Below are 11,294 nucleotides of genomic sequence, written 5' to 3'. Positions count from 1 at the left end.
AATGTTTTATTGATCACAGTTGAGCATAGTATGAAAAGGAGCACTTGGCTAGCTTGGAAACCAACATAAAATTACTTTCCACATTGTTACTTTGTACCTAAATTTGCTATGTGTGGTTTAGCGTTTTTACTTCTGCTTCCCATTTATTTTTAACTGTTGCCACGTTAAAATGACCGAGCCGCTGACCTCTTCCCCTGCTGACCTGACTTAAGTGGCTCCGTGCTTCTCTCCGGACGGTCCCTTCACACAAAGCGAACGCCCTTGCGCGAGGACAGCCTATCAGGTTGACTCCCTGGTTAGCACACAGCTCTGGCACAACAACAGCTCCCCTCCCTCGGACTGCTTCCTGCTTCTTCGCAGCACAACAGACGACAAACACGGCGTTTAAAATGTCAAACTAGCCGAAGCTAGCTTTTCTTTTTTTGGTAGGTGCTGTATTTATTAGGACGTCGGCGTCGGCCCAGGTTAGTGGTAATAGCGGCTGCTGACGCGTCGTTAGCTTTTAGCTGAACGTAGCTAACATCGGCGATCCAACGGAGAAAGATGGGCTCCATCCTGAGTCGCAGAATCGCTGGGGTTGAGGACATCGATATCCAGGCCAACTCGGCCTATCGATTCCCACCTAAATCTGGTAAGAGATCGACAGTGCAATCAGAGTCCTAATAAAGGTTCGCTTAACCATAACAAACAGCAAAACACCGAGCGCTACTTAGCTAGTTGTGGTTTCTGCGTATTTTCTATCTACGATCGTCAGCAATTGAGATCAATACTGATTGTAAACATCCGTGATGGCATATAAATTTGCCAGTGTCCTGGCCAGAGGTCATATTTGTCACAGTCTTGTTATGACTAGGTCGCACCTAACGTTGAGGTCTGTCAAAATAGATCAGGTTGACACATTGTGAAGTAATTATGGCGCCGTGATCTTCTTTATTCTCTTGTGTACGAACTGAGATACTAAAGATCATCCAGCCTTTAATTTAAAAGCGAATAAATCACACTTTTCTGTGCTGTTTACTCTTTTAAGGCTGCTCACAATAATGTTTAACACCTTTAAGAGAGACAGCAAAGGAACTGCTCAATAAATGATCAGGAAACTTTCGAAAACCTATTTAAAAAATGTTTATTTAACATACATTTTCCCTTGGCGGAAATCTAGACCTATTTAGACAAGTGATAATATTATGTTTTCAAAGTTCTTCTAAGGGGTTGAAAGTTCATTGAGGCTGCATCGCTCCTGTCTCTGAAATGACTGAATTATTCAACATTAGCCTGCTCTTTCTGCTAAAAATAGTCCCGGCTATTAATTAACTTATTTCCCCCTCATTTACAGGGAATTACTTTGCCAGCCACTTCTTCATGGGAGGAGAGAAATTCGACACACCACATCCAGAAGGATACCTTTTCGGGGAAAACATGGACTTGAATTTTCTCGGAAATAGGCCAGTGCAGGTTAGAAACCTAAGCACAACTACTGTGATGCAGTTCCACATGTCCTCTCAGTGATGAGACTGATCCGTGTCAAATGTTTTCACTCATTTGGTTTTGTCTTTCTCTAGTTTCCGTATGTGACGCCTGCGCCCCATGAGCCTGTGAAAACCCTGAGGAGTCTGGTCAACATCAGAAAGGACTCTCTGCGTTTGGTCAGGTAAACGAAGTGAGGCAGGAATACAAATTGCACTCAAGGTACACGCTTGTAACGTTTGTCAAACCTCTTGATTGCAGGTATAAAGATGACTCTGACACACCAGTGGAGGACGGTGGCAAACCAAAAGTCCAGTATGGTGTGGAGTTCACCTTTGACGCTGATGCTCGGGTGGCCATCACCCTCTACTGCCAGGCCTTTGAGGAGTTCTCCAACGGGATGGCTGTGTATGACATCTCAGTTTTTTCTCTTTTTAAAGAATGATGATGAAGCTTTACATATTTATAAGCCAACCAGAAAATAATCTGGCCCTTAATTGGTTATTTTATTCTGTCTGACACACCTTAGTGCTTCATTTTGCTGCCAGAGATGTTTATACCACATTTTTATGAGGGGCGAGATCGAGCCTCAGTGCTCAAAGTCTAGAATAGATACTTTGGGTCCTTAGCAACCATCAGTCACCATGGATACTGTAGATAAGATGGAGAAAGATGAAAATAAGAGCCACCTTATGATGAGACTAAAAAGATGATGTGTTTTTCCAAAATCAGACAGATTGTGTTGGCGGCACTAATGAACTCACTATTACTTAAAGATCTGTTAATGTCCAATTGTCAAAACCAGCTGGAATAATGGCTCCCCTCCTCATGTCTCTGATAAACACATTTTTTATTTTTATTTCTGCGCTACAATCTTTCATCTTCGCATACACTGAGGGTTCTTCTCTGCAACTGTTCATTTCCAGGTACAGTCCAAAGGATCCATTATTGGCCTCTGAAACTGTGCATTACAAGCGGGGGGTGAGCCAACAGTTCTCCATGCCGTCTTTTAAAATTGACTTCAGCGAGTGGAAAGAGGAGGATGTGAGTATCTGCTGCTGACGTTCAAAGCTTATTTATTCATTCACACTTGTACATAATTAAATACATCTATATTCTCTCTTTGTAGCTGAACTTTGACCTCGACCGAGGAGTGTTTCCTATGGTGATCCAAGCTGTGGTTGATGAAGGGGACGGTAAGCGTCACTGCTTGTAACAGTCCAAATGAACTGCACTGATGCTAAGTACTAGAACTTCATACAAAGTTTGTTTTAACTTTTTTTTTTTTTAAGATTGCCTTGGACATGCCCATGTACTACTGGCAGCCTTTGAAAGAGTACGTATACATCACAACGAGCGAGTGTAGTCTGTTAAAACAAAGCAGTTTGTATATGATCCGTCTCTTTTTGTCTCCAGCACGTTGATGGCAGTTTCTCTGTGAAGCCCCTGAAGCAGAAGCAAATTGTAGGTTTATGAATGTTTCTATTTCAGCATTGACCTTTGCTGTTTGCCCTGTTATTGACGTGAATAATGCAGTGTGCTCTGTAACGTGTTGGGGTTGGACATCTGACGTCTTGTTCATCTTGATGCAGTGATTATATTAAGCAGGGCTAGGAGTGCATGCAAAAATAAGACAAAACAAGCCTGTTTAGAATAACAGTACTTTTTGTCCACATGACACAGTATCAGTTTTAAGCCACAATATGATATTGTGATTTTAAACCTTTTGTCATATTACAAGTATTGTGAAGGGAGAACTTTGTCAAGGTCTAAGATGTGATTTAAACGTGGGTGCTGTGAAACAAAAGCACCATCTCATTGGAATCATTCAAACCTCAGCAGAATAGTTGCACACTGTTTATCTGAATTGTGATGTTTTCTCATGGAAATCATTGCAGCATTATGCTGTACTGAATTGAACTTGTTATTGTGGGTTAGTGGAACATGAACATTAAATGTCTGCTTCTTTAACTTTCGTAGGTGGATCGTGTGAGCTACCTCTTACAAGAGATCTATGGGATTGAGAACAAAAACAACCAAGAAACCAAGGTTTCAGTGAAAATATTCCCGTACATCGTTATGCAGTAGCCATGTGTTGGTTTGTATGGATGGCCTTAATTTATTTTTTATTTTTTTCCGTAGCCATCCGATGACGAAAACAGTGACAACAGCAACGAGTGTGTTGTGTGTTTGTCGGACCTGCGAGACACACTCATCCTGCCCTGCAGACATTTGTGTCTCTGCAACTCCTGTGCAGACACGCTGCGTTACCAGGCCAACAACTGTCCCATCTGCAGGCTGCGTAAGGAGCACGACATTATATGTGTTACACAGTGCTCTGTGGGAAGTTTAATGCGGCTTCACTCATAAATGTGTTATTGTTGTTGTTTAGTGTGACCTTTGTTTCCTCTACGCAGCCTTCAGAGCTTTGCTGCAGATCAGAGCTGTGAGGAAAAAGCCTGGTGCTCTTTCTCCCGTGTCCTTCAGTCCCGTTCTGGCTCAGACTATGGACCACGACGAGCACTCGGTAAGTTCCCAAAAGTTCAAATTCACTCCACACACTTGGAAGTTTAAAGTAAGTGGGGCAGCATTACATCTTATCTTTTTTTTTTTTATTGCTCTGTTTGCAGAGCTCTGACTCGGTTCCTCCTGGCTTTGAACCTATCTCGCTGTTGGAGGCTCTGAACGGTCTGCGGTCGGTTTCCCCCCCCATCCCGTCTGTCCCCCTCTATGATGAAATCAACTTCTCGGGGGGTCTGGGGGGTGACAACAGACAGCTGAGCTCCCCAGAGCATTTGAGCGATGGAAGCCTGCAGAAAGGCAAAGTCAGCAAGTCACCCGACAGGTAACCACACAGAGAAAATATTTACATATACGTAAAACCACAACTGCACGACGTCTGGTTGGGACAGAAAGTTGGACTAAATGTTAAGATTCATATTCCCTGGAGCTTTATCAGTAATCAGCTGTATACCTTAACACATTTCATTAGGTATTCATTCTGTCTTCCCTGTCTCTCCTCCAGCACCCTCAGATCTCCATCGTCTCCCATCCAGGAGGAGGATGAGGAGAAGCTGTCGGAGATGTCAGATGCTCAGCCGCACACGATGCTGTCCAGCAGCCCCGCCCCCACAGACGTAAGCCGCCACTCTCCTGTCTGGCCCTTTAAACTTCCTCTCTTGTGGACAAAAAAACAACACTTCCTCCTTTCTCTTCCAGGCCACAGCGACCGAGGATGTGGCAGAATCCCTTTCTCCAGATGACGGTGAGGCTCGTGATTTTGCGCTCGGTGAACCACGATGCCCGTAATGCGTTTGACGAGGTTTGACGGTGTTTGACGGTGTCTTTCTCTTCCTGATTGGTTAGAGGACAGGATGCACTCTGGAGGAGACATCCTGCAGGACTGCAGCAGTGAACACAGCAGCTTGACCAAAACGGAGAGCGACCCGCCGGGTGACCTGTCTCTGCCAGGTGAGAATGCTGCGCCAGGAGCGATGAACAGATATCATCATCTCTGAACTTCTCTAAACAGGAAAGGGATGAAAGAAATGGGATATGTATTATATGTGTCATCTTTTTATTCGTGGGCTTTGACTGCATCTCCTGGTTCGGGACTAGATGTTAAGTCCCCACTCTGATACTCAGTCTTTCTTCTGACTTTAAAGACTTTAAAGCCGTGATTTCCCGTGCTTTGCCTCTAACCCGTGCTCCTGTGTGTTTCTTAACGCTCCCGTTGTGTCCCCTGTCACCATGTCTCTCTGTACCTCCTCACTTTGGGCAGCTCTAGGTCCCGATTCCTGCTCTATTGGTTTGGAGGAGTAACTGTGGTATGTAGGCTTTCCTGTCTGCTCTGCTTCTCTGTGTACGAGCGCTACTGCTCTCTCTGAATCTTGTCCTCCTTATTCACGGATATCTATCGCAGCTAGAAAAAAAAAAGAATGTGAGGCCTTAAGCAAGTTTTAAATGCCCGTCTCCCGTTAGACCAGGAGACTCCCCTTCGGGCCGTGCTGTTTATAGGTTGATCGTTTCTCTCCAGGTTCTTCGGAGTCGACAGAAAGCCTGAAAAGTCAGAGCACAAACTGCTCCAGCCAGCCTCTCCTGTGTCCTACGAGCAGCCTTCACATGGAAGATGAACACCTCAACCCGTGACTCTGATCCAGCTTTTCTTCACAAAGATCATTCACTCCATTCCTTCCTTCCACCCCCCACCCACCCACCCACCCAGCCGGCCAGCCAGCCAGCCAGTCTACCCAGTCTTCTGCTCGTGTGATTACAGCCGACAACGGCCAAGTAAGGAAGGACGAGGGAGGACTCTGTTTATTCCATCACTGTCTCTTCTCGACATTACAAAACAAATTCGACCGCGGCAACGCGGAGGTTTTTGCTACCTTACTCTTATGACTCATCTTTAAAAAGATATATTGTTTCCCCGGCTCTGAAAACATTTCATTAGTACCTGCGTGTTGTGTGGCTCTCGACCAGAGTTAAAGTCTTAATAACGTCGGTTCCAGAGATTTCTCACTGCCTTTCGTGGTGGTGCCTTTAAGCACACTTACTTTCACTTAACTCTGTATCCATTTCTTGACACTAAATCGCGAAGAATTTATAAAATGTAGTTTGTTCTCAGATATCAGCTGCGACGTTAGGCATAGTAACTCGAGGACTGTTTCCCTGTCCGCTTGATTTGCTTTATATATTTGTGTTACTTGTGTATCTTTGTGTAAAAAGTGAAGTGATTTTGCGCCTGACAAAATCCATTCCTTATAACAAAAGTATATAATGAGATTAGTTTAAGCTGTCTGCTGTCTTAAACAACGCTACGTCTGTTTTCTTACTTCAAATGATGATGTGATATCTGTGTGTAATAACTACCAGGATTCTACATAGTTCCTCCTAAAATTGTCCACTTGCATATTATATAGAAAACAAACCCTGCAACTGAAGTGACGTAACTAGGTTCAGTTAACATGCACATTATTTCAAATAAATCACAGCTGAACTCAAAGATGGCTAAAGCCTGCAACAAGCATAGATCCTCCATCTACGTGTGTGCTGACTTAGTGTGACACAGTAAGCGTGCTTGGCGTAGATGTGGCAGGTCTCTGTACAGTTGTCCTTCTTTTTTTTTTTTTTTTTTTTTGTGGCGACGCCTGTGTCCGCTTATGTGATGTGGCTGCAAAAAAAAGGGGGCCACGAGTTCGTGTGGCTGCTGCGCCTTTTACTTACCTTGGTCCTGTATGAGTAGCGCCATGCATATAGATCTATATGTGCCTTGAAGTAATATGGCTGCCTGCTTGTCGCAATGGACATTAGTGGTCTTAAACAATTCTACGATATACACAGCAGTTTCAGCCCCATTGTTTGATTTTTTTATTTTTATTTTTTTTGATGCCGATGTACAGAGCCTTTTTTTCTATCGCAAACTTCATGCTACTGGAAAAAAAAATGATCTCGTTATTGTTATCGAGCAATATTCGATTGGAACGGTTCATTCACTATGTCACGGCCACGCGTCAGTTTATGCATTTAATATTAGTACTTAGGTTTAAGTGGACTCTTGTAACGTACGTGTTATTGGAAGGAACACATCCAATGCAATAGGTGCAAACTTTGCATTTTAATAACTGGGCTCGCATTTTGCATGTGAATTCGTGGAGGCCCCGAACCTCTCAATGCTTTTAAGTAATGTGCTTATTTTGTCCCCCCCTCCCCTCCCCTCCCCTCCCCTCCCCTCCCCTTCTGTGCCATTTCAACTTGACACTGTGCCTTCCTGTTCTGACCACTATTGACCTGGTATCCAGGATAACTCCACAGTAGGTGGTTTGTGGCTCTCTGTAGAATCAATACTTGTCTCTCCTCGTGTGTACAGCAGCATGTGTATAACAATAAAGAACAAAGATCCAGTACTTCAACTACGAACTGTTCTCTGATCCGCGCCAATATTTATATATATCTTAGGACGGACAGCTCAACTACACTGATTCATTTCAAAGTGAAGAGTACACAAAAATGATCAAAGACTACCATTACAGATATTTTCAGTCAGTGTAGATTCCTGATAATGATGCGTCCGTCTGGGTAAACGCTGCCCTCTCCTGGCCAAGCAGGCAACGCAACTGTACGTCTGGGTCCCGCTGCAGTTTTGATTGCATGCAATAAACGGACCATGGACTGCAGTGAAACCTGAGCTCAAGTTAATCTTCTACCTGAAAACACTTGACATTGAGATTAATATTTGAGCTCTGTTTTATGTGTTTAAAATATCCCCCAAAAATATGTGTCCAAATTGGGCTTTAAACTGTGGATAGATTGTAAATTGTAAATATTAGTTTAAAGGAAAAATGTGAGAAGTTTATTTATTTAATCTGAGAGAAGAAAGGAAATGACGAACACACACACACCTGTGTGCCTATTTTAATTTTAAAGGCACAATCCGTGTTCCAAACGTGAACCTGCTTTCACACATGTGCGACCTCTGTTTCTAACGCATGGAGGAATTCTAGGCAATTTGAGTTTATGCTCACTTTTGTTATTTTGCTTGTTTATATCAGAAATATTAGCGGCTGCATAGAATATGTATAATTAAACTGTAATTTATTTTTTATTAATTTTATAGTTCAGACCTTTAAGATGTGACAAAATTCTCATATTGAGGTTTATTTTTTTGCTGGGTTGCAAGAGATTGCGTGTTGCAGGTAGATCAGATATACACACGACTGGAAGTGCCTTATTCCTCGTGTACGGTCTACTGCATAAACCTGGATTTCATATTAAATCAAACACATGTAATACGTGGCGGAAGGAAGGGCCAATCCACGAGCGACGCTTGCGGGCGACAGTCCCCATCGGGGTGTATTTCACTTTCTACACATCACAAAAAGCTGTTGACAGCGAAGGCATACCGCAGCGCTTATGATTAACTGTTGCCCACTTGAAGCGACAGGTGTAAACCAGTGTAAAGTTTAATGAGGGTTCGCTTACACCGCGGCTGCGGGCTTGCCCGTAAAAACATAATACAGTGCAAAAAATGCGCGCGCCGGCATACGCTCACACGCACTGAGATTAGAGCCTGTGACACCTTGAGCCGGAAAAGGTCAGCGGGTGACGTTAAACTACTGTACACACACACACAAAGTCAGAGTCTAATCAGGCCGCATGTGGTCACGGACTCACGAACCTGCTCTGTCCCCATTCCTGAACTGTATATGAATTAGCATAAACAAGATTTCTAGGAACCTCAAGTCTTAGCTCCGTCATTTCATTGGCTGCAAGAGTTTGTTTAAAGAGGCCACAGGGTATTACTGAAGAGAACGGCTCTTAGGCCACACGGAGTGATTGAATTCAAAGTCACAAAGGATAATTTCATTGGGCAGCCACCTATGTGATTGCCCCTTACAGCACACAAGGATCTATCAGCAGAGACGTTGTCGTATTTGTGAGTTGAAGCAACAAGTAGGGTGAAACACTAATCCTTCAAACAACTCTGTTTTGGTTTGACACTACGTAAAAAAACTAAAAGAGGTTGAAAAGGTTAAAATCCACACACACATTGTATTAAAAAAAAAAGAATAAGATGTATGATATAGAGCACCGCACCATGGGATTATCTTTCAATAGATGAAGAAATTGTATTTATAACGAATTAAAAAATTGCCCATAGCAATTAAAATGTGCCAGACGAGTCTGTGCAAACGGGTTTACCACAGGCCAGGTCGAAGCAAGCGCTCCCTCATTTAATTAGCCCGCGCTAAATCTCTATGAGGGATGAAATCATCCCGACAGCAATCCACACAAATCCCCCCTCCTCATTTAGAAAAAGTTAAATCAGGCCACACGCCCTTGATCTCCCAAAACGTGCACGGTCCAGTCACAACCACGTCTCGCTCGTAGCACCCCGGTAAAAAACCCAGCCGGGGCTGAGAGGACGGGCCCTTTTTTCAAGTTTGTGTTTGCGCGAGGAATTGCTGCGACTACAACTTTGTATGTCTGCGAAGGATGGTTTAATCCAGTAGGAAACACGCCAAGAACAAAATGACTCTCGGGACAAATCGGGGGCGGGGGGGGATTTAGAGACTTTGGAGACATGTGCACAGACAGCAATCCTGCTTTGAGACAACCACTTTGCGGTATGAGATCAGATAGAGAGAAGAGGAGGCGGAGAAAGCCGGAGAGGCGGGAAGATCAGCGCCTCGCCAGCAGAGGACAGTTAGATCAGCCGGACCCGCGGGACAAAACGGAGCACCGGAGAAGTTTCGCTCGCTTGCAGGCTTTCGGCTTCGGCATTGATGTGTGTCAGAGTGAGACTTTCACAGAACAAGATAACACACAGCGGTGAAGAAGGAGCAAGAAGAGGAGCCCCGTGAAGCATCCAGAACCTCCTAGCGTCGCCGTATCGGGGCACCATGACACAACAGGTCAGCGGCTCACCGTTCCTCAAGCCTTTCTTTCAAAAGGCGCCTCTCCGGATGGTCAGATCCCAGCAGCAGAGACGGCACACGCTCCCTGCCAGCGAGTTCAGGAACCTCACACCCCAAGACGCCATCAGTGTGTTTGAGATCGAGAGAGAAGGTACGTCCAGCTTCTGACAAACCGATCCGAGGTGTCTGCTCGGCGTCCGTCACGGGCGCAAGATTTGATTCGTGTTTCGTATTTCTGATTTCTTTCACCATTACTTTCACAAAAAATGACAGATCTCAACGTGTCTTTTCACCCCTCCAGCATTCGTCTCCGTGTCCGGAGAGTGTCCGCTCACGCTGGACGAAGTGCTTAATTTCCTGGGTCAGTGCCCCGAGCTGTCCCTGGGCTGGTTTGAAGAAGGACAACTGGTGGCTTTCATCATCGGCTCCGGCTGGGACAAAGAGAGGCTTTCGCAGGTATTGACACGAAGGGAATATGACCAAACTCTGGTGAGATTTTCTTAAAACTGGGTGTTAACATTTGTGGCTCATAACGCGCGCATATTAATCTCTCCCAGGAGGCCATGACTCAGCATGTCCCGGACTCCTCCACCGTGCACATCCACGTGCTGTCGGTGCACCGCCACTGCCGCCAGCAGGGCAAGGGCTCCATCCTCCTGTGGCGCTACCTGCAGTACCTGCGCTGCGTGCCGGGCCTCCGCAGGGCCCTGCTGATTTGCGAAGACTTCCTGGTGCCGTTCTACCTCAAGGCCGGCTTCAAGGAGAAAGGGCCGTCGGCCATCTCCGTGTCCAACATGCGCTTCCTGGAGATGGAGCACACGCTGGACGGACAGGCGTACGCGCGGCGGAACAGCGGCTGCTAGCCCCTCGAAACCTCCCTCCACTCGGTCACCTCTGACACGGACTCGGAGCGGGCAAACAAAACAGCAGATGGACAGATAAAAGGGACTGGGTTCAGCATCCGTCTCCCTTGAACACACTGAACAAGAAGCGAGGTTTTTGTGAAGGAATTTTGTGGCAAAATAAAAGAGTTTTTCTTTTTTTTCTTCTGCATTTAATAATTTCTTAATTTCATATGTCTTCTGTCTCCCGTAGGACATCAGTTTTGCGAGCCCTGTGTTTTATCTCCTCTCATGTATTTATAATTTCTAATGAGGAAACTGATTAAATCTTCTCGTGTAAATACAATTCTATTTTTGTAAACTGTAGAAAAGAGAAACGCTGAATGAAGTATTAGTCGTCAGAGCTACATGCTGATCATTCGGCCACCAAAACACATGTATTGTTTGTTTTTTTTTGGACTTTTTAGTAGAAATCTTTCTGTTCCCATGTTGCTTACTGAGAATAAAGTGTGACACAATCTTCACCAGGCATTTCCTGAGTATTAAAAAAAAGTTACAGACGTTTCGTTTT

The 11,294-nt window shown here is 44.7% G+C and overlaps 2 protein-coding genes across 3 annotated transcripts; both read left to right on the top strand.

The window, feature by feature from the left end:
- Positions 1–50: 50 nt before the first annotated feature.
- Positions 51–7,376, top strand: mgrn1b (mahogunin, ring finger 1b). Of its 2 annotated transcripts, XM_047571427.1 has the most exons (17): positions 51–631; positions 1,334–1,452; positions 1,560–1,648; positions 1,726–1,872; positions 2,391–2,508; positions 2,594–2,660; positions 2,757–2,800; positions 2,881–2,928; positions 3,445–3,513; positions 3,607–3,766; positions 3,882–3,991; positions 4,095–4,309; positions 4,490–4,601; positions 4,684–4,729; positions 4,831–4,935; positions 5,246–5,291; positions 5,501–7,376. In XM_047571427.1, exons 1-16 carry the CDS (start codon positions 544–546, stop codon positions 5,284–5,286), a joined length of 1,578 nt encoding a protein of 525 aa, XP_047427383.1. In that variant the 5' UTR covers positions 51–543; the 3' UTR covers positions 5,287–5,291; positions 5,501–7,376. The 2 variants fall into 2 exon arrangements, with proteins under 2 accessions (XP_047427383.1, XP_047427382.1); XM_047571426.1 differs by lacking the exon at positions 5,246–5,291.
- A 135-nt stretch (positions 7,377–7,511) lies between these two features.
- aanat2 (arylalkylamine N-acetyltransferase 2) lies at positions 7,512–11,243 on the top strand. The gene is made up of 3 exons (XM_047571428.1): positions 7,512–10,032; positions 10,183–10,337; positions 10,439–11,243. Exons 1-3 carry the CDS (start codon positions 9,867–9,869, stop codon positions 10,742–10,744), a joined length of 627 nt encoding a protein of 208 aa, XP_047427384.1. The 5' UTR covers positions 7,512–9,866; the 3' UTR covers positions 10,745–11,243.
- The last annotated feature ends 51 nt before the right edge of the window (positions 11,244–11,294 follow it).

The sequence above is a fragment of the Mugil cephalus genome, chromosome 20 (assembly GCF_022458985.1).
Source record: "Mugil cephalus isolate CIBA_MC_2020 chromosome 20, CIBA_Mcephalus_1.1, whole genome shotgun sequence".
In the NCBI taxonomy this organism is placed as follows: domain Eukaryota; kingdom Metazoa; phylum Chordata; class Actinopteri; order Mugiliformes; family Mugilidae; genus Mugil; species Mugil cephalus.
The sequence above is the reverse complement of the archived record's forward strand: the minus strand, read 5'-3'. Positions and strand labels throughout refer to the sequence as shown.